The sequence below is a fragment of the Eutrigla gurnardus genome (assembly GCF_963514095.1).
Source record: "Eutrigla gurnardus genome assembly, chromosome: 2".
Lineage (NCBI taxonomy): Eukaryota > Metazoa > Chordata > Actinopteri > Perciformes > Triglidae > Eutrigla > Eutrigla gurnardus.
In genome coordinates, this window is record NC_139916.1 from 26,739,684 (window position 1) to 26,765,428 (window position 25,745).

At 40.5% G+C, this 25,745-nt stretch overlaps 2 protein-coding genes across 2 annotated transcripts; both read right to left on the bottom strand.

Annotated features, from left to right (window-relative positions):
• Positions 1–1,039: 1,039 nt before the first annotated feature.
• Positions 1,040–12,790, bottom strand: LOC311032759 (delayed-rectifier potassium channel regulatory subunit KCNS2). The gene is made up of 10 exons (XM_084039770.1): positions 12,452–12,790; positions 6,107–6,283; positions 5,859–5,992; positions 5,560–5,724; positions 5,308–5,479; positions 4,775–4,858; positions 4,523–4,684; positions 3,886–3,969; positions 2,844–2,936; positions 1,040–2,418 (listed from the first exon to the last, which is right to left on the bottom strand). The coding sequence occupies exons 2-10, from the start codon at positions 6,275–6,277 to the stop codon at positions 1,978–1,980; spliced, it is 1,506 nt and encodes a 501-aa protein (XP_083895896.1). The 5' UTR covers positions 6,278–6,283; positions 12,452–12,790; the 3' UTR covers positions 1,040–1,977.
• LOC311021290 (uncharacterized protein) lies at positions 9,588–25,627 on the bottom strand (the record flags this gene model as incomplete). The annotated part of the gene is made up of 13 exons (XM_084021748.1): positions 9,588–10,065; positions 14,035–14,333; positions 14,491–14,755; positions 15,708–15,848; positions 16,862–17,033; positions 18,263–18,340; positions 18,411–18,480; positions 21,574–21,762; positions 22,585–23,010; positions 24,055–24,193; positions 24,800–25,005; positions 25,313–25,322; positions 25,623–25,627. The coding sequence occupies 13 exons, from the start codon at positions 25,625–25,627 to the stop codon at positions 9,588–9,590; spliced, it is 2,478 nt and encodes an 825-aa protein (XP_083877874.1).
• Positions 25,628–25,745: the final 118 nt, after the last annotated feature.

A 25,745-nucleotide genomic window follows, 5' to 3' on the forward strand; every position in this document is an offset into this window, starting at 1 on the left:
ACCATCACTGGAGCTACAGCCCAGAGACTGGTCCAATGTCTTCTATCAAGGAGTCGCACAGCACTTTGTGAAACCATCACACATTTGAATATATTTTGTGCTTACTGAGTGACATTAATGAATTGAATACTACGTCACTAGTTCTGGATGTTGCATAGTCAAGTGGATGCATTTAATTTATGTGTCCACCATGAAAAATGAACCTGATTAACATTAATTTGGCATTGATTTATTGCTGAGAGACACGGAGAAGACGGACAGAGAAATTAATAGAAATTAAGTTAATAGATTCTATTTAGTGACTACTCCACGATCTGCCTTGAGACTGTGTTGTCCATGAGAACTGTGAGGGTAAATGTAAAATACAACTGAAGGAATATGTCTTCACAGAAATATAAAATAGACAAATCAAACCCTAAATGTTGCATATGATACTATTAGGAGTCCCTCTGTTCTTTGCTCACAGTGACTGTAGGTTGCTACATCAGCATTTTAAAGCATTATTAGCTTTAGCCATGTTAGTGTCACTTTGGTTCAGACAAAATTATCTTGACATCTGTCATTTTCAAGGGAAATTCAAGGTCTCAGAAGATGAATCATACTGACTTGCTCTTTTCCCAACTACTATTGTGATGAAATGTGTCCATCATACAGGATGAACTCGAATAACTTTATTGATCCTTTGACTTTTCATGCAGCGCCATCATCAGGTTAACATGGTAATGTTTCCAAAATGTTGTTTTTTCACCAAACATCTGCAGAACTAAACACCTTCATCAGCTAGATTCTCTGATCATTAGCTAACATTAGCATGATAGCGCCTTAAGCTAAGATGTTGACAAACCTAGCAAATACCTGCTAAACATCAGAGTTGGGAGATCCATTACTGCACTAAAAGTGGTAATACTGCTGTAAAAACGTCCTGCATGCAAAATGTTACTTACATTTCCAAAAGTAAAAGTATTCATTATGCAGAATAATGTATATGATGTTATTGTATTATCACTTTAACTTTAAAGCTGGAGCTCATTTTTGTGACTTGATATACAGTAATGCCGGGTAGGTTGTAAATATGACCACGTGATCAATAAAGTTTTATCTTGATCTATAAAATTATTATTGATGAGTTGGTTATGTTTATTGTATTATTAATATGAATCTGTATAGTAAGTAAAGGAATTCATTCGATATGGTGGGGAAAAAATACAATATTTGCAGAAAATGGAAAGTACCTCAAAATACTACTGAATGAATGTACTTAGTTGTTTCCACCAAACATCCGCCTGTTAGCATTGTCATGAAGTTAGCATTTAGCATAGAGATCAGTAGTTGTGTCCCAATCCAGCGGCTGCATCCTCAGGAGGACAGGCTGCAGTGGATCCATCTGTTGGATCCTCTGAACCCAGAGAAGAAGTCCCCGTTTCTGGGCTGCATTTGAAGGAGTCTTTGAAATCATCTTTGTCTTCAAAGGATGGACGCTGAAATGTGACACAGCTATTTTTTTTCTTCATCTTTAAATAACTCTTCTCTCCACTTCCTCCACAAAAGTACTTTACACTTTTTTCCATTATATATTTAATTTATTTTATTTGTGTGCATGCTATTTCACTTTCTCTTCAGTCTTATCGTGGGCAACTGCACTAGGTTTAGACATAGACATTTTGCCTTCTTTAGATCTCTCTCCTCTTGGATAAGAATATAAAACAACTCCAGTTGCCCACGATAAAGCTTTCAAGGACACCCATGACCTGGATGACCGACAACCTTCATCACATCATCTGAGCTGCTGGTCTTTATGCTGAGTTTGAACAGAGGAACTCGTCCAGTATCAGAAAGGACAAACCTCTGTCCTGAGAGGATCAAGTCCATTCTGAGTTCTGATCCTTCATTGTGGTTTACAACATTGTCTGTCTTCACTGACTGGACAGTTCATACTTCATGTACGTTGGATGAGATACAAGGTGATTCGAAACCGATTTAAATCTCCAGCAGCTGCTTCCTCCTCAGTATGGACGTGTAGGACGGATGCTCCACGTAGCTATAATTGATCACACCTCCGTCGTCCTCATAATCTATATCGTCCTCCTCGATGTCATCGGTGTCATCATCGTCCAGACACCTGCTGCCCCTGTCCTCCTCGTCCTCCTCGTCCGGCTCGTTCTCGCAGCTCATCCTCATCTTCCTGCGGTGGTTGTTCCTTACCGACGCCTCCAGAGCTTTCTGTTTGCAGTAGAAGTGGGAGAATTTGTTGAAGATGATGGTGATAGGCAGGGCCACCACCAGGGTGCCGCCCAGAATGCAGCCGCTGGCAGCCAGCTTCCCGGCCACCGTGACGGGCACCACGTCGCCGTAGCCCACCGTGGTCATGCTCACCGTCCCCCACCACCAGCAGGCCGGGATGGTGTCCAGACCCACGTCCTCCAGGACAGAGGCACAAGAAAAACACTGTCAGATTCAAAAGGTCATGTGACTTTGAATAACACTACTGAATAACAAATCAATTTTTGACAAATACAATTCTGACAACACTGGGCATGTTAGCAATAATTATTATTTTATTCATTTATTATTATTATTATCATCATTTAATTATCTGTCTAATATTTATTGGCAAATGAATTAATTAAAAATGAAATACTCTCTGTCTGTCTCTCTTATATATATATATATACACACACACACACACACACATATATATATATATATATATATATATATATATATACTTTTTTAAATACAAATGTAACGTGTTTCTTTATTAACATTTAATAAGCCAATAGACTAATTTATTAGTCTATTGGCTTATTCATGAAATGACACGTGAGTATAGAGTCAAACATTACCTCTTCGTACTCGGCCGTGTAAGCGATTCCAGAGAAGACCGACACTCCGACACCCAGGTAGAGCAGCAGGATGCCGACCTCACGGTAACTGTGCTGCACACACAACGGGAGTAAGTACTGAGTACTCGTTAGGAGTACTTCATCTGTACCCAATATTTCCACTGTAACTGGCTTCTATTCTGAAGCATCACAGATGAAGTACTCGTTAGGAGTACTTCATCTGTACCCAATATTTCCACTGTAACTGGCTTCTATTCTGAAGCATCACAGATGTATTATTGCCAGAAGTTTATCTTATTAAAATATACAGTATATATTATGTTTTAAATCACATACTTTAAAAATGATGCAGGATCATGTAAATTGTACCATAATAATAAACAGAAGAGCAGGATGAGCGTCAGCACTAATTTAAAGTACTCTATGTGGTGTAACATTCTACTTCCAGTTTATTCAGAGACCCAGATAACTTTTTCATCAGGTGACATTTTGCTTCATCATCTGTGTTTGAAGTATTTAAACTTTTAAATATTCGCTGCTCAGCAGAAGAGAAACCAAGAAAGTGATTCAATCTAATTACACTGCAAATTATTTCTCTGTACATTTACAGTAAACTACTATTACTTTCACAGTAAGTTACTGTATCATTCATAGTAAATCAGTGTGAAATTTCAGCTGTCTACTGTGACCTCACAGTAACGTCGGGATATTACCATGATTTAGTAGTATACTGTTTTAGAATTACTGTATTTAAATGTAGTGATTAGTAGCCCCTGGACTGGATGCAGGGAAACCCCTGTTCAGGTGGTTTCACAATATATACGCTAAACATAAGAGTAACAGTAAGAGACAATGTTTTTTTCATCTGGTAAGAATTATTACACATGATGTTTTTATTTTGTCATATAACTGTTGAAGTGCCACACATGCCCTGCAAGAGAACAAACAAACACAAAACCTACAACGAAAACAAAACCATCTAATACAAGACTGTGAGATAAGTAATGATAAAGACTTTCCTTAACAAAGAGTCCCGACTCACCCGAAGTGTCGCTCCCAGTGAACGGAGACCCGTCGAGTGTCGGGCCAACTTCAGAACCCTGAAGACCTTCATTAACCTGAACACCTGACAGACATGAGGAAGATGCTTCGTCATCTTAGTAGCTAACTGCGTTGGTAGCATGGTAGCGACCTGTCAATCACAAGGTAGCCCCACCTCTGAAGTATTCCCTGCTCTACGGTCTGTTGGACTCTAAATGGACCAACATTTACTAAATGAACATCATGCTGGATTGAAGAAGACTTGAAACTAGAGATTGAGACCATAAACTCATGTTTACAATGTTTACTGAAATAATTAATCAAGAGAGAAGTAGGACCATTTTCTTATAGACTTCCATGAAATCAGACTTCTTTTTACAACTAGAAGAGTCGCCCCCTAATGGCCAGCAGAGAGAATGCAAGTTTAAGGCACTTTAGCATGGACGTCTTGTTTCAGAACCAGAGGCCAGGAGGGTTTTTTAGTGGCTCAGATTGATCTCTTAAGAGGAGGGTGCAATTTGTCAATCAAATAGAGTCTCTATCAGAACCCTGGTGTGCACTGGTTTCTTCATCTCATTGGTTTACTGTAACATGCGTACCTTTAATTTACATGCAATAACCAATAAAGACTTGTAAACCTGTATGAGTCGTCCCAGGTCTCCCAGTTCAGACTCTGATCCCAGGGCCAAGTCAAACACCAGTGTGACGTAGATGGGAGCCACAGAAACCACGTCGATGATATTCAGAGGCTGATGAAAGAACTTCCTCCGGTTCGGTGCAAGCAGCAGCCGCGCCACCACCTCAAACAAAGGTCAAATAAGATTGTTTTTCTGTTCTCATTTACTGAAACACTTCACCAGTATCACCAGTAACACCAGTACGCTCCTCACTTCAAAGGTGAACCAGCAGCTGCAGAACACCTCCAGAGCCTGCATGGTTGGGTCCTCGATCAGCTTCCCTTCATCGTCAAACGTCTGAGAGAAACATTAGTCAGCAAATCTCCAAATGATACTTTGAGGTTTTTAACCTTTACAGCACATCATCCGCTTAACTGTCATTCTTTGTGTGAATAGTTTTGAATGTGTTTTGAGAGATAATACGAGAAACAAACAGCCAGGTTCAAAATGGCAGCCTGCTCCTCTAGTCAAACTGTCTCCATTAAAGTATGCTGAGTCATCTTTTTGCAGCTCCTGTCTACAATCTACTCATGTATGTACGGACTACGAAGTATCGCTGGTTGACTTTTTCACTGGAGAAAAAACGGGATATTTCACAGGCACATTTTATTAGGAGGTTGTTTTCTCTCTGACTTTTAGATCGTTGTACATCAGAGATAACGTATCTATGATAATTATGACAACTTAATTCACCCAGATTTCTGTGTCATGTCTGTGTGTTCAGTGAATAATATTTCCAGCTGGACCTGATGCTCCGGGATGCTGTTGATACACATGATGGAGATGGATGTGAGCAGCACGCAGATGGAGACCAGGCTGAAGAGCTTGCTGGGGATGGAGTAGCCCGGGTTCTCCAGCGTCAGCCACAGACACTTCCTCATGTTCCCGTACCGCACCTCCTGGAAATGCCGCATGTCTCTGTGTGGACGACGAGGGTTGTGAGTCGGGCTGCATGATCGGTCCTCCACCCTGCACATCCCAAAGTGTCAAAGTTTTACCTGTTTAAGTCCGATATCTCGTCCACGGACGTGTCGATGCTGCTGACGTCGCTCTCGTCGTCCCAGCTGCGATGGCGGCTGCTCTCTAGCTTGCGATCGTGGTAACGGTAACTGCAGCAGCTGTCCAGGAAGAACTCGTTGATGCCCCAGTACTCGATCTCCTGACTGCACGGGACGTGTGTTGGAACACAAGTTTCAATAACGAGTGAGTTTTCAAAGCTTCTTTGGACGTCTGTCATTGCTCTGCTTCTGTAACTGATGTAAAATCGGTCAGTGAGACAGGTAAACATGAGGCAGACCTGAAGGAGAAGACACACAGCTCCTCCATGATGTGGAGTTTGCCCGTCTGGTAGAAGTGGAGGACGTAAGGAAACAAGCCGGGATTCCTATCAAAATAAAACTCCTTCTGCTGCACGTCGTAGTCGTCACACACCTGCAGGGAGGAAGAAGACAGGAGGACGAAGGAAAGAGATGATGGAGGGAGGACAGAGAATGGAGCTTTCAGAGAGAAGAAAGTGAACCTTTTTAGTTGACCAGCTCAACCCACCTGCAGAATGTCCTCCTCTGAGTCGCACGCCAGCAGTTTTCCCAGTCTGGTGTCTGGGAATTTCTTCAGCGTGCTGGAACAAAGGCTCCTCTTCAGACCTCCGACATTCACATGGACGAGACCCTCGCCAGGGTCCTGGTGGACCCAGCAGGGCAGACTCTCCTTCACCATGATTACCTAGTAAAGACACACGATGGTGAGCATGAGAAGACTTAAAGACTTAAAGCAAGACTTGCCTTGTAACATGGATGTGTTAAATGTATGTGTCCACCATGAAAAAGGATCCTTATTAACTTCACATTGACATTCTTTTAGTGCTGAGAGACACACAACCAAGTGGTGAAGCTCACGACTGGCAAATGATGGTGGACCGGGAAACCCAACTCCAATTGCCCAAAGCCATTGTGGAGACCACCCTCCTCGTGCTGGTCTCTGAAACATCTAAACAAGTGGTCATGCTGGAGCTTACAGTGCCCTGGGACAATCGAATAGAGGATGCCTATGAAAGGAAGAGGGAGAAGTATACAGAGCTGGTGGAGGAGTGCCACAGATGGGTGTGGCGTGCAAGGTTCTTGCCCCTCAAAGTGGGAGGTAGGGGTTTTGCGGGAAAGTCATTGTGCAAAGCCTACAGCCTCCTGCATCACTGATGCATGTAAGAGAAGGCCGCCGGCAGAACACCGGAGGCAGTGGAGAAAGCATGTAAATGGCTGTGGGTCAGAAGGGACACGCCATGGGTGAATGCTACTTGGACACAGGCCAGGAAGTGATAACTCCCGACTGGGTTGCCTGGGTGAGGGTGTCTTAAGTTGAAAGGGAAAAACTATGCACTGAAACCTTCATTTATTTACAACAGATTTGGAGTATTGTGATGTTGCTTCTCTCTTCTTTATCTCCAGCTGAGTCAGCCATCACTATAAATTTCATTTTCTGTCTGAGCTTGTCTTTTGTGATGCAGGCACTCTAATTCCATCCACTCTGCTAAATGCACCTCTGTGACCAGACAGCTAGACACTAATTTGATATATGAGACATTTTTAATATTAACCACAAAACACAATGTGCACTGGTTGAGAGCCAAGAGGTCTTTACTGGATTTCAGATCTTTGCAGACTGAATCTATGTCCATGTTTGGGCCGTTTTCTGTGTAGCAAGAAAACAGATCAGATTTTAACAGGATTAAACTGAGAGTTATGCTCAGAAACACTTGAATTGTCTTCCTATCAATATTAACATTAGTGTGTTTGCAGGCAACTTGTCTGATCAAGTAAAAATAAAAACACACATAGATGCAGCCAAAACAGAAACTAACTCCCCCGCGGGCTCATCTACTGTACTCTGCATACAAACACCTACACGTTCACAATAAAACACTAGGAAAACACTCAACAGAGGAATAAATAACAAAGGATCGTGTGAAGTTTTAAGTTGCTCTCCTGCCTGAAAGGCGTCAACTTCTTCTCAAATATGTCTTTTACAGTAAAATGTTAATATTAGTGCATCATTCAGCTGATTTAATATTGCTGAGAAACTATTGGAGTTTGAATGATAAGATGATAATATCTGATATAAAACGCTTAAGTGCCTTAAACTTACATTATGTCTCCTGACCATCAGGGGGCGACTGCTCTGGTTGCAAAAAGAAATCTGATTGTATCTTTGAGAAAAATACAGAATTTCTCTTTTGATTTATTATGTAAGTAAACATTGTAAACAGGAGTTAATGGTCTCAATCTAGGTTCATGTCCTCTTCAATCCAGCATGATGTTCACTTAGTAAATTATGGTCCAATTAGTGGCATTTTAACACTTAGCTGTGAAGTTGAACTTGAATTATACAGCTAACTTTGTTAACAGCTTTTCATCAGGAATCAGATGCATTAAGGTTTCCACTTGGGTGCCGGTCTGCCGTGTGTGTTCACCAGATCCAACAGATCTTTTATACAGTCTTTACACCATCCCGCAGTACAAGCCTGGCTTCAGGTGTCATGTAATAATGTTAGTCAGAGAGTAGGAAAAGGTGTTAATCTAATGTGGACTTAATGCTTCGTCCGTCTCTGAATCTTTCACTGTCTTCCTGCTGCTATTTAATGTGATTTATCTGTCTAGCTCTGATGTCACACTGTGAAGTGATAATCTATTGTGAAATATTATAGTTAAATCTTGTGAAATTTTGGATATCATAAGTATATATTTTTTCCAAAGAAAAAATGTATAAAATGAATCAAACTGAACCCTCTGACCAATAGAGGTGTGTGCTGCTGTCTGTATCAACCCTGTCTCCTACAGGAAGTAACTGCGCCTGACGCAAGGAGGCTAAAACAAACGCCTGGAATGGAACCGTCCTCTCAGGTGTGATCACTTCCCCTCATTGAAAGGCTTTATAGCCTATACTGTATCTATAAAAATATATCCATTTGGTCTTTGTTTCCTGACCTCTGACGAGGTCTGCGATGTTCTGATTTGTTAACGATGAAAACATACAACTACAGAGGCAAAGACAGAATCCTACCTTTAAAATAAAACTGCCATGGACAGACAGGCAGGCAGTCCAATAACTTTTTTACAGTCCTGCCACGCCCACAGATGACATTTTGAAAATGTTTTTATGTCAGAGCATTTAATGTACTCATTGCTATCAGTATGTTACGAGGATTTCAATTAATATAACAGAAAGTGCTTCTGAATAGAATCACCTACTCAACCTTTAATGTGAATAACAACAAAAAAAAAACACTACAAAATACTTGGTTATATTTAGTAAAAACATCATGGTTTGGATTAAAACAAGTACGTTTTTTAACGTTGAATTGAAATTACTGATAAATAAAGTGTTGGGACATGGACAGTGGTTTCCTATGTGACCTGTGTCCTGTGTTTGTTTGAGCCACCAGTGAACCCAACCTCCTTCCACTGTGGACTTCTGCAGATGATTAGGAACATATGTGATACGTCAACATGCATGTTTAGGAGACCAGGCTGCTGGTCGGCAAATTTCTAGGAGTCAACTTCTATAAAAATCTAGATCATAAGCAAGAGGGAAGAGGTAGCTATAAAAATCTAGTATGCTATGTGGGGAAAATGCTGTTACAAAATATTTTGGGGTTGGCTTTACTTGCTGGCGAGCATGCTAACCCTAATGGCGGTCTGGCAGCACGGCTTCTGATGTTGTTGAGCTGGGCAGGAGGGACCAACATTCATAGTTGGATTTCCAAACCGACAATTCCTACTAATTGTGTCCTTAAGTCGAATCATAATGAATGACTTGTAATGGAGAATGTACTGTACATAGTTAATAAATAAATAAATAAATAAATGAATAAAGTAATATTGTATTTTCACTCAAACCTGGAATCAATTATTTGTGGCTACTTGTTTTCTCAGGCCCCTGGACATGGACATATGAAGGGCCCTGCAAGACACCCTGACTGAATGATTGGGTCTCTTCAAGGTGGTTTTGCATCACTTTGTAGTTGTTTATCGCCTCATTTTGGTAGTCTATTGTCTCTTTGCAGTAGTTTAGTGTCTCTCTGTAGTCGCTGAATGCCTCTTTGCAGTACTTTACTGTCAGTGCAGTTGTTTAGTTTCTCTTTGCAGTAGTTCAATGTCTCTTTGCAGTCATTTAGCGTTTCTTTGTCGTTGGAAGTGTCTTTGTAGTTGTTTAGTTTCTCTTTGTCACTGTATATTGCCTCTTCGTATTCATTAAGGGCCTCTTTGTAGAAGTTTATTGACTCTTTGTAGTAGTTAACGGTCTCTTTGTAGAAGTTGAGTGCATCTTCGTAGTTATCTATTGCCTCTTTGTAGAAGTTGAGTGCCTCTTTGTAGTTGTTTATTGCCTCTGTGTTGTAGTTGAGTGCCCCTTTGTAGTCTTGTATTGCCTCTTTGTAGAAGTTAAGTGTCTCTTTGTAGTCGTTTATTGCTTCTTTGTAGTAGTTAAGTGCCTCTTTGTAGTAGTTTTTGCCTCTTCATAGAAGTCAAGTGTCTCTTTGTAGTCATTTAGTGTCTTTTTGTAGTCGTTCACATTTTTCCAGTTATTGAATGTCTTTGTACTCATTTACAGTATCACCTCTTTGTAGTCTTTTAATGTCTCTTTGAACAGTGTCCAAGGCAGAGGTCCTAGTCTACAGACAGCCTTTGCCTTAGCTTATTCTAGATGTACGTGAGAGAGGAGAACGCCAGTATGCAGAAGAGGTGGAGTATTTAATCAACACATTGATAGAACCCTCTGAAAGTGAGGGATACTCCTGCCCCACACACAGCAAAAATGTGTCAAAAGACTATTAATTGTGTTGTCATCAACATGTGCTGTCCATTTGTAGTTCTGCATGTTGATGCTGATGCTGTGGCGTGAGAGTAGAATGGGTTTTGAACCCAGTCGTATTTCTCATCTGTGTGTTTTTTTAGCCACTCTTTGTTGCCACTGGTGTAGTTTTGATTGGAAGCCATTGATTTTGTCTTTTGTTATCACAGATTCTCTTTCCTTCCCTGCATTTTCGTATTAAGCTCATACATATGTCAGCTAAGAACGCAAGTTCAAGCCACCACGAGTCATCGTTTATCTGTTCTTTAAAAGGAATGTCATGCTCACCGGGGAATGCCAGTAGATCCTCTGATAGCTCATAAACATGGGCCAGTGTTCTCCCCTCGATACTCATCTTGTGCTCCGATTCCACTTTCTACAGCTTGAACCAAAACATCAGTGAGGCACAGATTCTCTAGCAAACAGCTGGCGAAGGCCAGTAGCATCAGTTGAATCATCAATTTGGAGAGCAAATTTCCCCCTCAGCCGTAGTTTCTCACAGAGGACAGATTCCATCATCAATGCGCCGTGTGATAGTTCTGTCAGATAGCTGAATTTTCACGATTTCCTTGACAGCATCCCGGGGCAACCCGGGGGGTTTAGCTCAGGAGGTAGAGTGGGTTGGCTGGCAACCGCAAGATTGCCGGTTCCATCCCCAGCTCCTCCTAGCTGAGTGCCTGGTGTCCCTGAGCAAGATACCTCACCCTAATTGCTCCTGACGAGCTGGCTGTCGCCCTGCGTGGTTGACTCTGCAGTCAGTGTGTGAATGTGTGTATGAATGGGTGAATGTCAGTCACTTCCTGTAAAGCGCTTTGGACAAAAGCGCTATATAAATGAGGCCATTTACCATCTGTTCCTAGCATTACTCCAACAATTTTCTTGCACACTGGTAATATGAGGGATTCCGCGATGGCATGTGACATTTTAGCTCTGGCAACTAATTCAGCCACTAAAAAACGAGTCCCTTGTTATTCGTCAGCCTCACACACAGTTGAAAGCATACGTTCACTCTCTGTCTCATTTGGTGATTTCAGTCTCTTATTAATTAATAAAGTAAATTTGATGTCTTGCTTTGTTTCAAAGGGCCTTGCTCATTTGCTTGGTACCATTGCTGCATTAGCCAACTTCTCCCTGCACCTATCCATATTCCTCTCATCTGGCTAGCCTCCAACATCTGCTGACAGGCAACATAGGAAGAGTGCATTTGCCTACAATGTAAGACATTTGCCAAATAAAGATATAAAGCACCAATGAATCGGACGAAGCACAATAAAATACTTTCAAATATTTTTTTTCAGTATGTTTTGTGTGTTGATGTTTGTTGGAACATACAGATACAAACATTTGTTCAACCATCTTTATGAATAATAACAAAACACACTCAAAGTACTTGCATTTTCAACCATGTGAATGTTCTTCATTTATTCCAGTTCACCTTTGAGCTTTTTTTTTTTCAGACAAAAAAAAAAACACTCAACAAACTTTTTGAGTGTTATTTTTACATTTGGAGGGACATTTAAACAATCTACCAACTACTGTTGTACTAAATCTGGTCATATCTCAGGCTGGGCTCGGCTGAAAGCTCTGTCAGTTCTTTTCTTTTCAAATGTTCATTCTGAGAATCTCCAGACGAGCTCCACAGTATGATCTATATTAATGTTTTGGACTCGACACAGTCAGGAGTGTGTATAATACAAGTTTAACGACACCTGAAATGGTCTTTTTCAATAAGAATTTTCTCTTTTCATTTTTGCACAAGCATCAACAACAACCAAAAGGAGGAGAGAGAGGATACCAGCGTCTGTAATTACATGAGGGGCCCGTGCTGGGCTCCCAGGGGAGTGGCATACTGCACATACAGAAATAAAGTTGATCTATAATTCAGCACAAGGAAGCGCTCCGGTGGAAGAAATACACCTCCATCAGTGAAAGAGTGAAAACAATGAGGTACATTAACCTCTGCTGTCAACATGTCACATAGGAATCAATGTGTAGTATAACAGAAGTAGTAAAGCTTTAGGTCATTGTACATGTTTAATTAAGACCTACCTGTGAGTTTGATCACGACACTCCTTCATCCCCGGATCAGCATCCTCCTCCTCCTCCTCCTCCTCCACCTCATTCACCCCATGATGCGTTGATAAGTTTTATACTTTCACGGCTGGAAAGGACCAAACATGATACGAACCGCGGAAAATAAAATAAAAAAAACCACGAGCTTGTTGTGCTAAACCACTTTGGGGACGAGCTTCCTTCCTAAGTGTTCACGAGAGAGTCCGCTGTGGGCGCGCAGCTCCGCCGTCTTCTCTCGCGGGGACTCTTCGACTGTTTCCGTTAGATTCCGGAACAGGATGGCCCCCACGAACCAGAAATACCTTTAATATGAACCTGCACGGAGCTGCTTTATGATGCGGTTAATCTACAGTCAGATCTCCATGGAGACGCTCTGCTGTAGTCAGTAATAAGTCCGAAGCCGCCCCGTGGTTCTTTATATTTCCTGTGGCGTCACTGTAATATTCCCGCTATCTCACAACTGGGAGTTTGATACTCGGTGTGTGTGTGCGCGCGCGCGTGTGTGTGTGAGATGAAACGTTGTGGCATCTCGGGTGTCATTAAATGAACCTCATTGTTATTATTTTCTTAATTACTGCAGTATGCGTCTAATATCCACAGAGGATCCTGCTAACTAACAGCAGCACTTTCCCCAGGGAAAAAACACTTCATCAAATAACACTAATGAAGAATACTTTTTATTTATTTTTATTTGTATCAACCGCAAACAACAAACGGGGTTGATATGAAGACAGTTTGACATTAAGCAATTTTCTTGACCAGTATTTTATATACAGGTATATATGATTGATTATATTGATTAATCTTTCATCTTGCGAAGCTGCATTTCATAGATTTCTGTTTGTATGTGGGGATGGGTCCATCTAGTGGCCAATATCTGGTTTTGCATCTGTAGGTCTTTTCCCTTCACAAAATGTTACTTCACACTTAAATAGTCGGCTCCGGGTCAACCCTTCCCATACTTAATAAAATAAAACATGGATACAATCGTTTAATGAAATACAACATTTATTTTTTTTTCAATCTTGATATTTAGTTTTTTAGTCCCTTCCTAGAGAAGTTTCCCAAAGTTTCATCTCAGTTGTAATTATTTTTGAAATGGTGGAAATGACAATTACATTGAATGAAACTTGAATATATTTTGAGGCTATATGTTCGGAACAATTTTTTGTAACAAGAAAATGGCTAAAGCAACTGAAACAGTACAATCAGCTAGATTACATTGTGCTATTGCAGTTTATGAAAAAAAAATACAATTTTTATTATGGATGGTATACTTTTTAGAGCATTTTGGCCAGAAAGCATTGAATCAGAGTAACGCATTCATAAATCAGGTAGGCCTATATATTAGATCTAAATAATTGCATTCCTTTTAATTCAAAGCAAAATTAATGTTTCTAATTTGGTGTTATTTTAGATAATAGATGGTAAAATCCCAGGTATAGTCTCTTAAGACCATTTATTGTAACACCTATTTGGACCTTCCCACCATCAGAGGCCTCTTTTGTGCTGTACTATAGCATTTCCAACAGAAGTGCAGCCTGATATGGTTCCTAAACTTCTGGTCTCTGATGCCGTAGATGAGCGGACTCAGCAGACGTGGAAGCACATTGGTAAACAGGAAGGTCGTGAAGAAGATGTTGGTTCTTTCATGGGGCCAAGTGGTCACTAAAATGAGGTTGATGAATGGAGTGATGAAAGACAACATGCAGATGAGGAGCTGGAGTCCGTGCAGCAGGATGGTGTTGCGGGCGTTTCTGGCCAAGGCCTGGTTAGAACCAGAAACTGCCCGGGCAGCAAAGAGGACCTTCAAGTAGGTGATGATCACAGTCAGGGAGACAAAGGAAATCAGAAGGACCTGAAGGGAAGACGTGAATACAATTTGAATCTGCCACTCAACATCACTAAGGTTGTTAATACTGAGCCAGGAAATGGAAACAAAAACGGAATGGGAATGGAATTCTCAGTAAACAGAATTGGCTGATATCAGAATGAAACATGGATTTATATTCCACCTCGACGACCACACTTTGTGCCTTGTGGTACGGTGTGTTGTACACCAAGGCAGGGTAACAGATGACGACCTTTGTGAAGACGGACAGGGGCTGGGTGGCCAGGCTGATGATGACATCTGTGAAGGCTGGGATGAAGGACACAACCCAGATGAGAGCTATGAGAGTGTAGGCTCGCTGCACGGTGCAGATCTGAACGTGATGAAGAGGTCGACAAACAGCAATGTACCGCTCCACTGCCATGCCAGCCAGGTTCAGAGGGCTGTTCCTGGATCAAGACAAATTAGAGCACAGATTCACAACCCAAATGCTAAAGTATGGACACCTACAGTGCCTCAGGGGTCAAACATCAAGGAAACAAAATCTTAAAACTAACTTAACAGGAAGTTCTGTGTCTCATTAATTACTTCATATCATCTTTTATCCATATCAGGTATGGTCTGTGTCAAGGTTCTCCCTATATATGCTCCCCTTGGATGATGTCATCCGTACACATGGTTTCTCTTTTCATTGAAATGTTGATTCCCCTTCAGCCCATGCTGAGTTCTGTACTGCCTGTCTGGCATTAAAATCGGGATGGCTTTACAACGTTTACATTGTCTCCAGCTCAATTCTAAGAAAAAAGAAATATTTGTTTTTGGGCCCCAATCATATCACAAATAATTACTGCCATCTACTGGTCACCAGCCACAACATATTTCGTTCCTGTTTAAAATGTGTTTGTAAATGTAGCTGTTGAAACACCAGATGCTAATGCTAAATTAAGTATTATTTCAACGAGCTTAACAAGCGTCTTGTCGTGTCACGGCAGCCAGGAGGCTTTGTGGAGGATCACAGTGTCGGCTTCACTCTCTGCTGCTGCTCAATGACCTCATCTGTTTAGTGCGACTCCCTTGGCCTTAAATAATATTGGCTGATTGTGTAATTGGTTTGTGTTGTAGAAGGATGTGGTTAACGTTTTTACTTTTTGTGTGCTGTTCCATTGGCTCGCTGTCTTGCGGTTTTATGAACTGGGATTTAAGAGTGAAGTCTCTTGTGTCTTTGCATTGACTTTGAATGCAATCGCGTAATACAAAACAGTTGTTTGGTGTGAACACAGTATGACTGTTTTTAAAAGCAGTAGAAGAAGGATTCATATCCTTTACCGTAAGTAAAAGTAGCAATACCGCACTGTGTAAATACTCTGCAATAAGTACAAGTATTGTATTCAAAACACCTACTTGTTGGTGGTAACTAGGATGAGCAGCATGATGCAGCAGGGAGCAAAGGTCGAGGTGGTGGTGTAGGTCGTGATTTGGAGTGCCACAGAAAGGGTCAGCAATATCATGTCGTTTATCACCAAATGGATGTACAGCATATACCTGTAGAAGAGTAGGAGGAAGGAGAGTTAGGAGACGAAGAAGGACAGGTGGAGAAAAATAAGCAAGATGAGAACAGGGTTAACAGGAAGGAGGAGAGAAAAAGGCATGTTCAGCTCCAAACTCTTTTAAATCACTTAATCAGGATGTTAAAACTAACTTGGGTCTGTTTGCTTGTTTAGTGCGGTTCGTTTAGGCTTTTAGGGATTTTGGATGATTGGAGCTTGATTTCAAAGTCTAAAGTACACATCCATCTGCTGATGGTGAAAGCTTGGAGAGAGCTGTTGTTCAGTCCTGGCTCTGCAGTTATTTCTCATAACATGCTGTTGATTAACAGTACTGATAATTACATAAAAAACAGAACTGTTAAATCATTTGTAATCTAAAAATCTTGATTGTGTCCAGCAGATGTCTGAGAAGACCTGTACGATGTTTCAACCTGACTGACGTGATAGACACAAAAATCCTTCTGAATAAATAAACTAGAAGCTTAGCTTTAAACAGGAACAGCTTCTTGTTTCAGTGTCAAGTTTCACAACAAATCAGCCTCGGACGAGCTGGAATTAACTTTAGCAAAGCTCTTCTTCACGCCTCACAATAGAAATAGAAGATTAGTTTGAATATCAGCTGTACAAACTATCACTATTTAAACCTCTTCAATCAGAGGACTAACTCAAGCCACATAGCGCTTCAATAATGATTGAGCAGTTCCACAATGTTTTCTCCTGTTATGTAACACTGTGGGGACATCCTTGAAATGGAAGTTTTTTATTTTTGGGGGGGGGGGGGGGGGGGGGTCGAAGCTATTTCAGATGTAAATTAATCATTAACTGTCATCATTAAGGGTGTTACCTCTTTTTTTCTGTTGTAATAGTTGTAATTGAAGGAACGTAGAAGAACATTAATATAACAGCAGATTACAAACGTTTGAATAATAGTGTTACAAGACCGTAACATCTTCACATATTCGTCTCATAGAATAAGGTGACAGAAATCAAACCGGGTCCATCTATTACCTGGGGTCTCGCTGGAAGACGTGGCTCTTGTAGTAGGTGTAGACGAAAGCTCCATTGATGCAGTTGATGATGAAGCCGAGAGAAAAAGTGATGAAGTTCTTTGTGATGGCGCTGCTCAAGTTGTCCAGACGTCTGGTTGAGTTCATGTCCCACCTCGTCCTGTTTCTCTGTGCTTGAGGCAAAATCCACAGATCAAATGGAAAATTGAGTTCCCAGTATGTCAATTATTGTTTGGTTGAATATGAATCAAAAATTTAGATGAAAATATAATACATAATTTCTTCTTGGCTCCTTGTTTTTACTGTGCTGCGAGTGGGTCACCTCACATAAATAATAAAAAACAGACAGGATTTATCAAAAGAAATACAATATATAAAAAATAAGAAGGAACAATGTCAAAGATACAGTCTGAATAAAGTAGGATCACATGTACAATAGAGCCTGTTATCAAATTATTTAATTTAATAATAATTATTATTCTTTTTATTTCAATCATTATTTACACATTGGTATTTACATGAAATCTGAGCTCTGCATTTAACACACCCTCAGCATTAAAAAAGCACACAAGGATCCACTGTAATATGTGGATAGTGGGAGTCTGGGATTGAACCGCTAACCCTGTGGTTAAAGAATGCCCTGCTTTACTATTAGTAACAGTTACAGATCTGAATGTAACATATAAACAGTTTTTCTTCATCATTCTGATTTGTAATCAAGCCATAGTAAAGAAAAAAATTGTTTTTGGAAAAGGCTAAATATATTGTCAATTATAAGCAGACTAAATTCGAAAAGTTCTATTTTATACTCAACGCAACATTCCTAACCTCTATTTCTGACGGGAAGAGTAGCTTCACTCTTATTTCACATAGGAGTATACATTATAGCAAATAGGACATCTAACTGCCTCTTTCTGTTCTCCGTGTTGTGAGACGTTTACTGTTTTCTAGTTTAAAAAGATCAAATCAAACTTACTTGAACGCCACACTGCTCGGGGTTATGTTGAGATACCGACTGTCTGCAAGTAGTGAGAGGAACAGGAAGAAATGCAGTTAATATAGATTTCCTTGCCAATGCAGCAAGAAGAGGCGGGGAATCAGGAAGGTAGAAATGAAGTATTTCAATTACACATGTTGTCATGAATGTACCTGTTAACATAAAATGTATCTTAGATGTTAGTTCATTATCCTGAAACTGATGTTTTTTGTCTTCATCAACATGATCATTTTAGTGATTAGATAATATTTTCAAGGCTAGAGAGATAATGGACCCAAAGTAGAACGTAAGTTATGACTATAACGATGGACCGAACGATGACCGCCACCACGGTCTTTACCTTGAATGATGAAATCCGTCAACCTATCCTCGAGAGCTTTATATCAACAAAGTCATGTGACTGACCTGAGAAGGCATGGCTCACTGTCGATACGTGCATCCAGTTGACCACGCCTTTTCCTCTTGCGAGAGCCTCAGCCAGTTCTGAGTGACAAGGGTTGATGGTCATCGTTCGGTCTCATACCTCAGTCACTCAGACCGTCACGGTCTTTACCTTGGATGACTAGTACCATCAAGGTCGCGAGGAACTGGGGACTCCACTTCGTCACGACCCCATCCTGTAGCTGAGAGCATAACGGCAGAACCCAACGGTGCGGGGGATGCCACATTGACCCTGTAGAACCTGGAGAAGGTACAGGGAGCATTCCATGTTGCTGATGCACAGATTTCTGAGAGAGGAACCCCTTTAAGAGCAGCCCAGGAAGCAGCCATGCTTCTGCTTGAGTGGGCTACCAGGAAGGGTTCTGCCCAGAGATAGTGTCAACAATCCAATAGCATAAGCACTGCTGAGACACCAAGAGCCCCAACTTTCTACCACCAAAGCAAACAGCTTTCCATCTCAAACAGTCCTCACTAACCGACAGAGCATGCAACTCACTCACCCTTGCCAAGAGGAAAGCCATCTTGTGAGACAGCAACTTCAGGCTAGCCTTTTCTATGGGTTCATAAGGAGCCTGAGACCTGAGAGTTCAGCCATCTCTGCAAAGGCAGAGCCCTGAGGAGGCCATGACATTAATGAAATGTATGGTGACCAATGGAGAGGAAGTGAGAATGGGATTGCAGTGATGTCCGGCTTCATGATATACCACAGTTAAATTTAATGCTTATCATATCGTAAACATTTGCTAATTGCAGGTTTAACGGTGAATTTCACCTGAGCTTCTGCTTTCCTGCTGGACATTTACATACATTTCATTGTATATTCCTTAACGGTCATATTGATAACATTTTTATTTAAAAGAATAATGAAAAAATATACATCCACAGAGCTTTTTGAAAGGTGCAGAATCAAAGTATCACTTCTTGTCAATAACATTTATTGATTGTGAATTAATAATTTTAAAAAATGTTGACGGGTCCAAAATTAATGTTTTGTTTACCTCTGTGTAGATGTGTGACGTGTGGCTGTGGATTCTAGCAAGGCTTGCGAGCCAATAGAATAACAACGTTGGTATCACTTGGTATCACTGCGGGTCAGGAGTCAAGAGTCTTTGGGGTTGCCAGTTAATGTGGAACAAACGGGAAAATTACTGTTTGACGGTAAGCAGGCGGCATTTTGGTACCAGTCCCAAGTGCTGAGTGACAAAAGGAGGAGCGTTAACGTTAGGTACACGTATACACCATATACCTGGTATACCCTGGCCTGCACTACACCACTGCTTAGATGACAAGCTAAACGTTACCTTAAGCTAGCAAGCTATATCCTAAGATTACCATAGCTTACATTACATGAAGTTTGAAACACCACCACACAAAGTAACCCAAATGTATAGCTACATTCCATCCATCCATCCATCCATTGTTTACCGCTTATCCTGTATTCAGGGTCACGGGGGGGGGGGTTGGAGCCGATCCCAGCTGTCATTGGGCGAAGGCAGGGTACACCCTGGACAGGACGCCAGTGTATAGCTACATGTTGCAAAATGAATTCATACCACGAAAAATGTGTCACATGACACGACTGAGTCTGAGTGTCACTCCACTCGACTATGAAAATGCAGGTTGTGCAACGAACTGGCAACCCATTGAGGGTGCATGCCCTTCGAGCAACAGCTGTGTTGTGACGTGAATGCAATGGAAGGGGGGAGTGCGAGTGCGACATCTAGTGGCTGGATGTTATCAATGTTATCAATAGCACCTTTAAGTAAAGGATGCGAATACTTTCTCCACCACTGCTGCTAACATGTAAACTGCCACGCTTTATTTGTATAACATAGTTACATGCTATTATTCCTGAATCCTATTTATAATTTAATAACAATATTTCTGTTAATTCATTAGGGTCAAGCTAGCTCTGCAAAGACACCAGTTCCAGCACTGAACAGCTTTCTTATTTAATTATTTTCCAAAGGGTACTTCCAAAAAATAGAGTATTTGTTTGAAAAAAAAAACCCTCGGTTTTCATTCATTTATGGGTAACTAACTGATACTGCATAATATTAATAAGGGTGAAATACCATACTGTGATAAACGTGGTATTTTCTAAATCTAAAACCGTTGCAACCCTAAGTTAGCGCTCAGAGAGACTTCTAGTTCTCTTCACGGACACCAGGCCCACTGACTGTACTCAGAGCTTTAAATTGATGCGCTGCTTCATTCTGTTTTTCTATTAACTTTTTATGCATTTCTCAGGTGTGGTATATTTACAACATCCTCTACAAAAAAATTATATTTCACATTCTCATCTGGCCTTTCCTCCTAGTTAGTACAGCTTATATCTTAAGCATTCCAAATATGGAGGCCCATGCTCCATCATTGTGGCTCCGATGGTCTCTCTCGTTTGCCCCTTTAAATCCATCATTAACTACTTATGATTTAGACCATTTACTTACCATTTACACCTCTCCATTATTTCTTATCCCTCTTTCTAAATATTAGTTTGAGCTAATCCTCACCAAAAGCAACCTTTTCCCTCAGCATTATTCAGATAATTATTTTACTATAGGGGCTGCTACTTCTGCTACCAACCAAGGCATTTCAGCTACCTCTTAGCAACAAATGGGACGCTGGTCATTGACTGCATTCTTCTATGTTCAAGATGACATCACTCATCCAACTGGTCTATGGTGACCTCAATCAGAGCTCTGATCTCTTGTGACCTCATCATTGAAAATATTCAAGAAGATATCACTCAATCCAATGGTCTAATGTTGTCTCACCCAGGGCACTGGTCTATCGTGAACTCACCTATTCCTGATCTAACCACACCTCTACCTCCTTAAATTTACCACATTACAACAGGGTCTAGTTGGCTCTTCACTATTCATATTATCACGTAAGTAATCAATCTTTCTGTCTCTCTCCCTGGTTTCTCTTCAATCAGCTGACGATGGGGGTTCACTTTCGGCTAACCAACCAGATTATATGCCACAAACTCCCGAAGTCAATAATATCACTCACAAAGTAAACTTGTTCTCTGTCGATCAATCAGTATAGGATACTGGGGGAATCAATGGATGCTTCGAAACCCAACAACTACCTCAGTGTTCCAATGTCCACAAACGGAGACTCCAGTCCATGACCGGCAAATATATTTATATGTTCACTGTGAGTTTATTCATTCATCCATCTGTCTTTAACTGACACAGTGAAATTCTGATTTTTTTTTTCCAACACTGTGGTTTCCTGGTGTGGTTGTTTCACCTACGAGTTCAAGCCAGGTATCGAGTCCAGTACTTCCTGAACAGCTTGTCCCGAAAACCATAGATGATAGGGCTCATGAAACGGGGGATAATGTAGACGACCAGGAAGAAGATGTACCGAATCTCCAGACTGAGGCGGGGGAACAGGGAGATGAGAGCAGCCTGAAGGGAAGGAACCACGAAGGCAAGCATGCACAGCAGCAGCTGAAACAAAAGGACAGGGAAATATTAGTAGTTATGATGATGGTAATATAAATGTACCCCATTTACATCAAACAATAAGGTTGGCAAAGGTCTTTCAAGTTGTACAAACAAAAGCACACCAGTGCCATTTAGTTATGAAGTATTGATTACTGAACTATCAATCTCCCCATCCTCATAGGTACAGTGTGTAGCATTGTAGCATGTTAATGCTCTAAGAGCAGAAATGGAAAATAACATTCATAACAATGTTTTATTTAGTGTGTAATCACCTGAAACTAAGAAGCATTGAGTTTCCCATAATGAGCCCTTCATACACAGGGATCTGGATGACTTCAGAGTCCACCTTGTTGCACTCCTATCTTTCTGCAGTAGCCCAGCACAGACAAACACCAGCTCTCAAGATTTTAAGTTGACCGAAGGCCACTGTAGTTCTCTGACACGCTTGTGAAGCCACCAAATCCCACCCACTGTCCCGTTAATGATCAGAGTTTGGTTAGAGGGCTAATAAATGTGTATCCCATTCAAGCTGAAAATCCCCTGAAGTCCAACTGCATGGAAGGCAATGACAAAACTAACCATGCTTTGTGGTTGTGACCTTTTCATATCTATACAACTAGTACGTTTATGAATACACTTCAGCACTACAGCACAAAATTCTTTCTGGATCAAGACTCTTAATTTAGATCAACAATTAATCAAATTGATGGATTTAATTCAGGGTGGAAATTCTTGTATTATATAAAGTGCAGGAAAACATTGCAGCGTTTTGTTCCAATATCATGCAGTCCTAGTTGGAGTTGATTTCTGTATGGAAATACCGACCTGCACCCCATGAAGCAGCACGGTGTTCCTTGCTCTCTTCACGGACACCAGGCCCATGGAGGCAGCTTGTGCCGTCAGCATAATCTTACAGTAGGTGTAGAGCAGCGTCAGAGCCACGAAGGACAGGTAGACCCCGTCAAACACACAGTTCTTGTAGTAGATGGACGGGTGGCGAAAGAGAAGCGGCTGGTCGCAGAAGATGGTGGTGTGGAAGAAACTTTGAGGCTGGTGGACAATGGTGATGAGGAGGTCGGTGATGGGCGGTGCAGCGGTGAGGATGAAGATGACATAGATGAGGAGGAGGGTGCGAGGGACGGTGCACATATGGGCGTAGTGCAAGGGGAAGCAGATGGAGATGTAACGCTCCACCGCCATGCCGGCCAGGATGAGAGGGGTGGAGCGGGTGGTGAGGACCGCCGTCATGATCTGAGAGAAACACAGTTGTAATACCACCGTGTAGAAGTACTCTGTTACAAATAAAAGTACTGCCTTCAAACTTGGGTACAAAACTATCCAAATCAAAATAAAAAATAAATAAAAATATATATTGAATAGTAAGTATTTATGCATTTAGGGGGCAATCACAATGAGAAGCATCTCAACTCCTTGTCCAGTTTGGTTTAAAGTTCATCACAAAACAATGATTTACTTTGATCTCGTTATCTTTATCTCAATGTGATTTGCCCCTTATGTGTTCTTGACATTAATGTTGCAGCTGGTAGAGGTGAAGCTCAACCCTACTAAAAATATAATTAAACATTCATGTAGTTATATATGAGGTTAAAGAAAGGAAATACAGTACAAATACCTCAGTATTGTACTCAAGTACTGAAGTAAAGGCACTTAGTTACATTCCACTATAGGCTGTTGTGGTAATAAGTTGAGTTCAGGGAAGAGGTTTAAAAAATAATCCATGTATATATGGATATATATGTATGGCCAAAGTACTTGCAATTCATGCTTTTATCCTGTTAAACATCAACATATTTCCCGCAAACTCTTAAAATTGTATCACTTTACATTTTGTTAAGAAACAAATATTTATATTGCATCACAAATACATATTTTTTGTGAAAAAAATATAATAATCTAAAATCATAAGGTCTCCCTGCAGTAATAAAGGAGAAATACATTTAAGAAATATTTAAATATTGTTTAATCTTGTATTTTTAACATTGGGTTCTATGTTTCACTTCTTTATGACAGCGAGCTGCACAGCTTTTAAAGTCACTTTTGACAGCATTTACGATTATTAGGCTAATGTAAATTCACCACAATCAATTTATTGTGTCTTCTATTGTGATCCATGATAAAATCTCATCCCAAATGGTCGTGTCTAATCTGGATTAGAAGCAGCTCTGAAGGAGCCGCTAACAGCAGTAACACAGTGTCCTCTATTCATACGAGATGCACATGACAGTGCAGGCTAGTTGAGGTGCAGTAGGATGGTGTAATGTAGTGAGGACTCACCAGAAAGCAGCAGATGGAGGCGTGGATCTTCCTGAAGATGTAGCTGCCCACGTAGAGAGCTGTTACAAGGCTGAGCTGCAGGGCGTCGTTGATCACCATGCAGATGAACATGATGTACCGCGGGTTCTCGTAGAAGATACTAGTCAAAGATTAAACAGAGATGAACACTTGACTGAAACGCAACATTAATTTAATTATTGATTCACCTGCTTATCCATTTCTTATTTTTAATTTCTAAAGTCCAAAAGGATCAAATACAGTATCTTTTGTCTGACCAACAATACAATCTCGAGGATATTCAAAATGATATTAACCCGATAATCATCGAAATATGCAATTTTCTGGTATCAATTTATATTTGTGTCCCAGATAAAAAGCATCTGTCCCTGCATAAATAAATAAATAAATAAATAGAAAAGATCTACAATTTTGTATCCTGTATATTTGAAACCAGACTTATCACTTCTCTACCATGATAGCGAAGTAGACAGCTTTTCAAAGTCACTTGTGATGATATTTACTTGTTATTTATTTTCAAGGTTCATCTTTAGAATGCTCTTTTAGCCGAGTTAAAGGTGCATTTCACCCTTTGAGAATGTTTGAGAATCACACAGTTTGTTTTTGTCTTATTTGTGCAGGTTTAGCCGCTGCAGATTACAGAGAGTAATCAGTAAATTAATTCAAACGCATTCAGGAGGGGCTTGTGATCATATCCACAGTTTGAATTGTGTTAAAAGTCAGTCACCTGTGTCGTAGAAAGGTGTGCACCATGCTGCCGTTGATGACGCTGAGGGCCAGCCACACCAGCATGGCCACGATGTTCTTGGTGAGAGCATTGGAGAAGCTGTCTTTAGACTCGAACACAGCGCCCCCTGCCAGTGTAGAGCTGCAGTTATTCATCAGCAGGCACAGAGGGGCGGAGGAAGTGGAGTTGAGCATCCTCCTCACAGTCTGAAACAACACAGACAAATATTAATGATGTTATTCATGTTTGTTTCAGGGATGCATTCACCACCTGTGAGACACACTAAAGGCACATATCAGAGTATATGAGTTAATTTTACATGATACAATGTATATTTCTAACTACTTCTATCTGTAGCATGCAGTGAGAGGAATATTAATAAAAACATCAAACGCATGAAAGGCTGAAATTGACTGTTTTTGACATAAACAAATATGTAACATATAAAAACAAAAACACACCTGCATTATCTTAAAGTGTATTTTGTAATTTTACATATAGATACATCCTCACCTGTACACATCTACAGCCACAGAAATCCCATCACACTGTCAGGAGTTCATGTCTCAGTGTTTTAAAGGGAAGCTGAAAGACAACACATTCAGTGTGAAGGATCAAGACATTTCATTTGGGTATATTTACTTTTCTCTTTAATAATGTTTTCAAACAGAAAATGCTGATGATGGATGCTGATATTCCACATAATGTACAAGTATGAGGCTTTTATTTTGATAAGCAGTAGCAGTAGAATAATGCATTTCATTCATTATCAACATTAACCCATCTCTATACATGTATTTTAATGTTTAAAAAAAAAACTTACCCCATTTAACAGCTGGTAAATATTGTACGACAATATTTAAATTAAATATTCAGTCATGAAAATCAGACACAGTCATATATCTTACGAAAGTACATTTAAATAACAATCCAGTTTCACAACGTC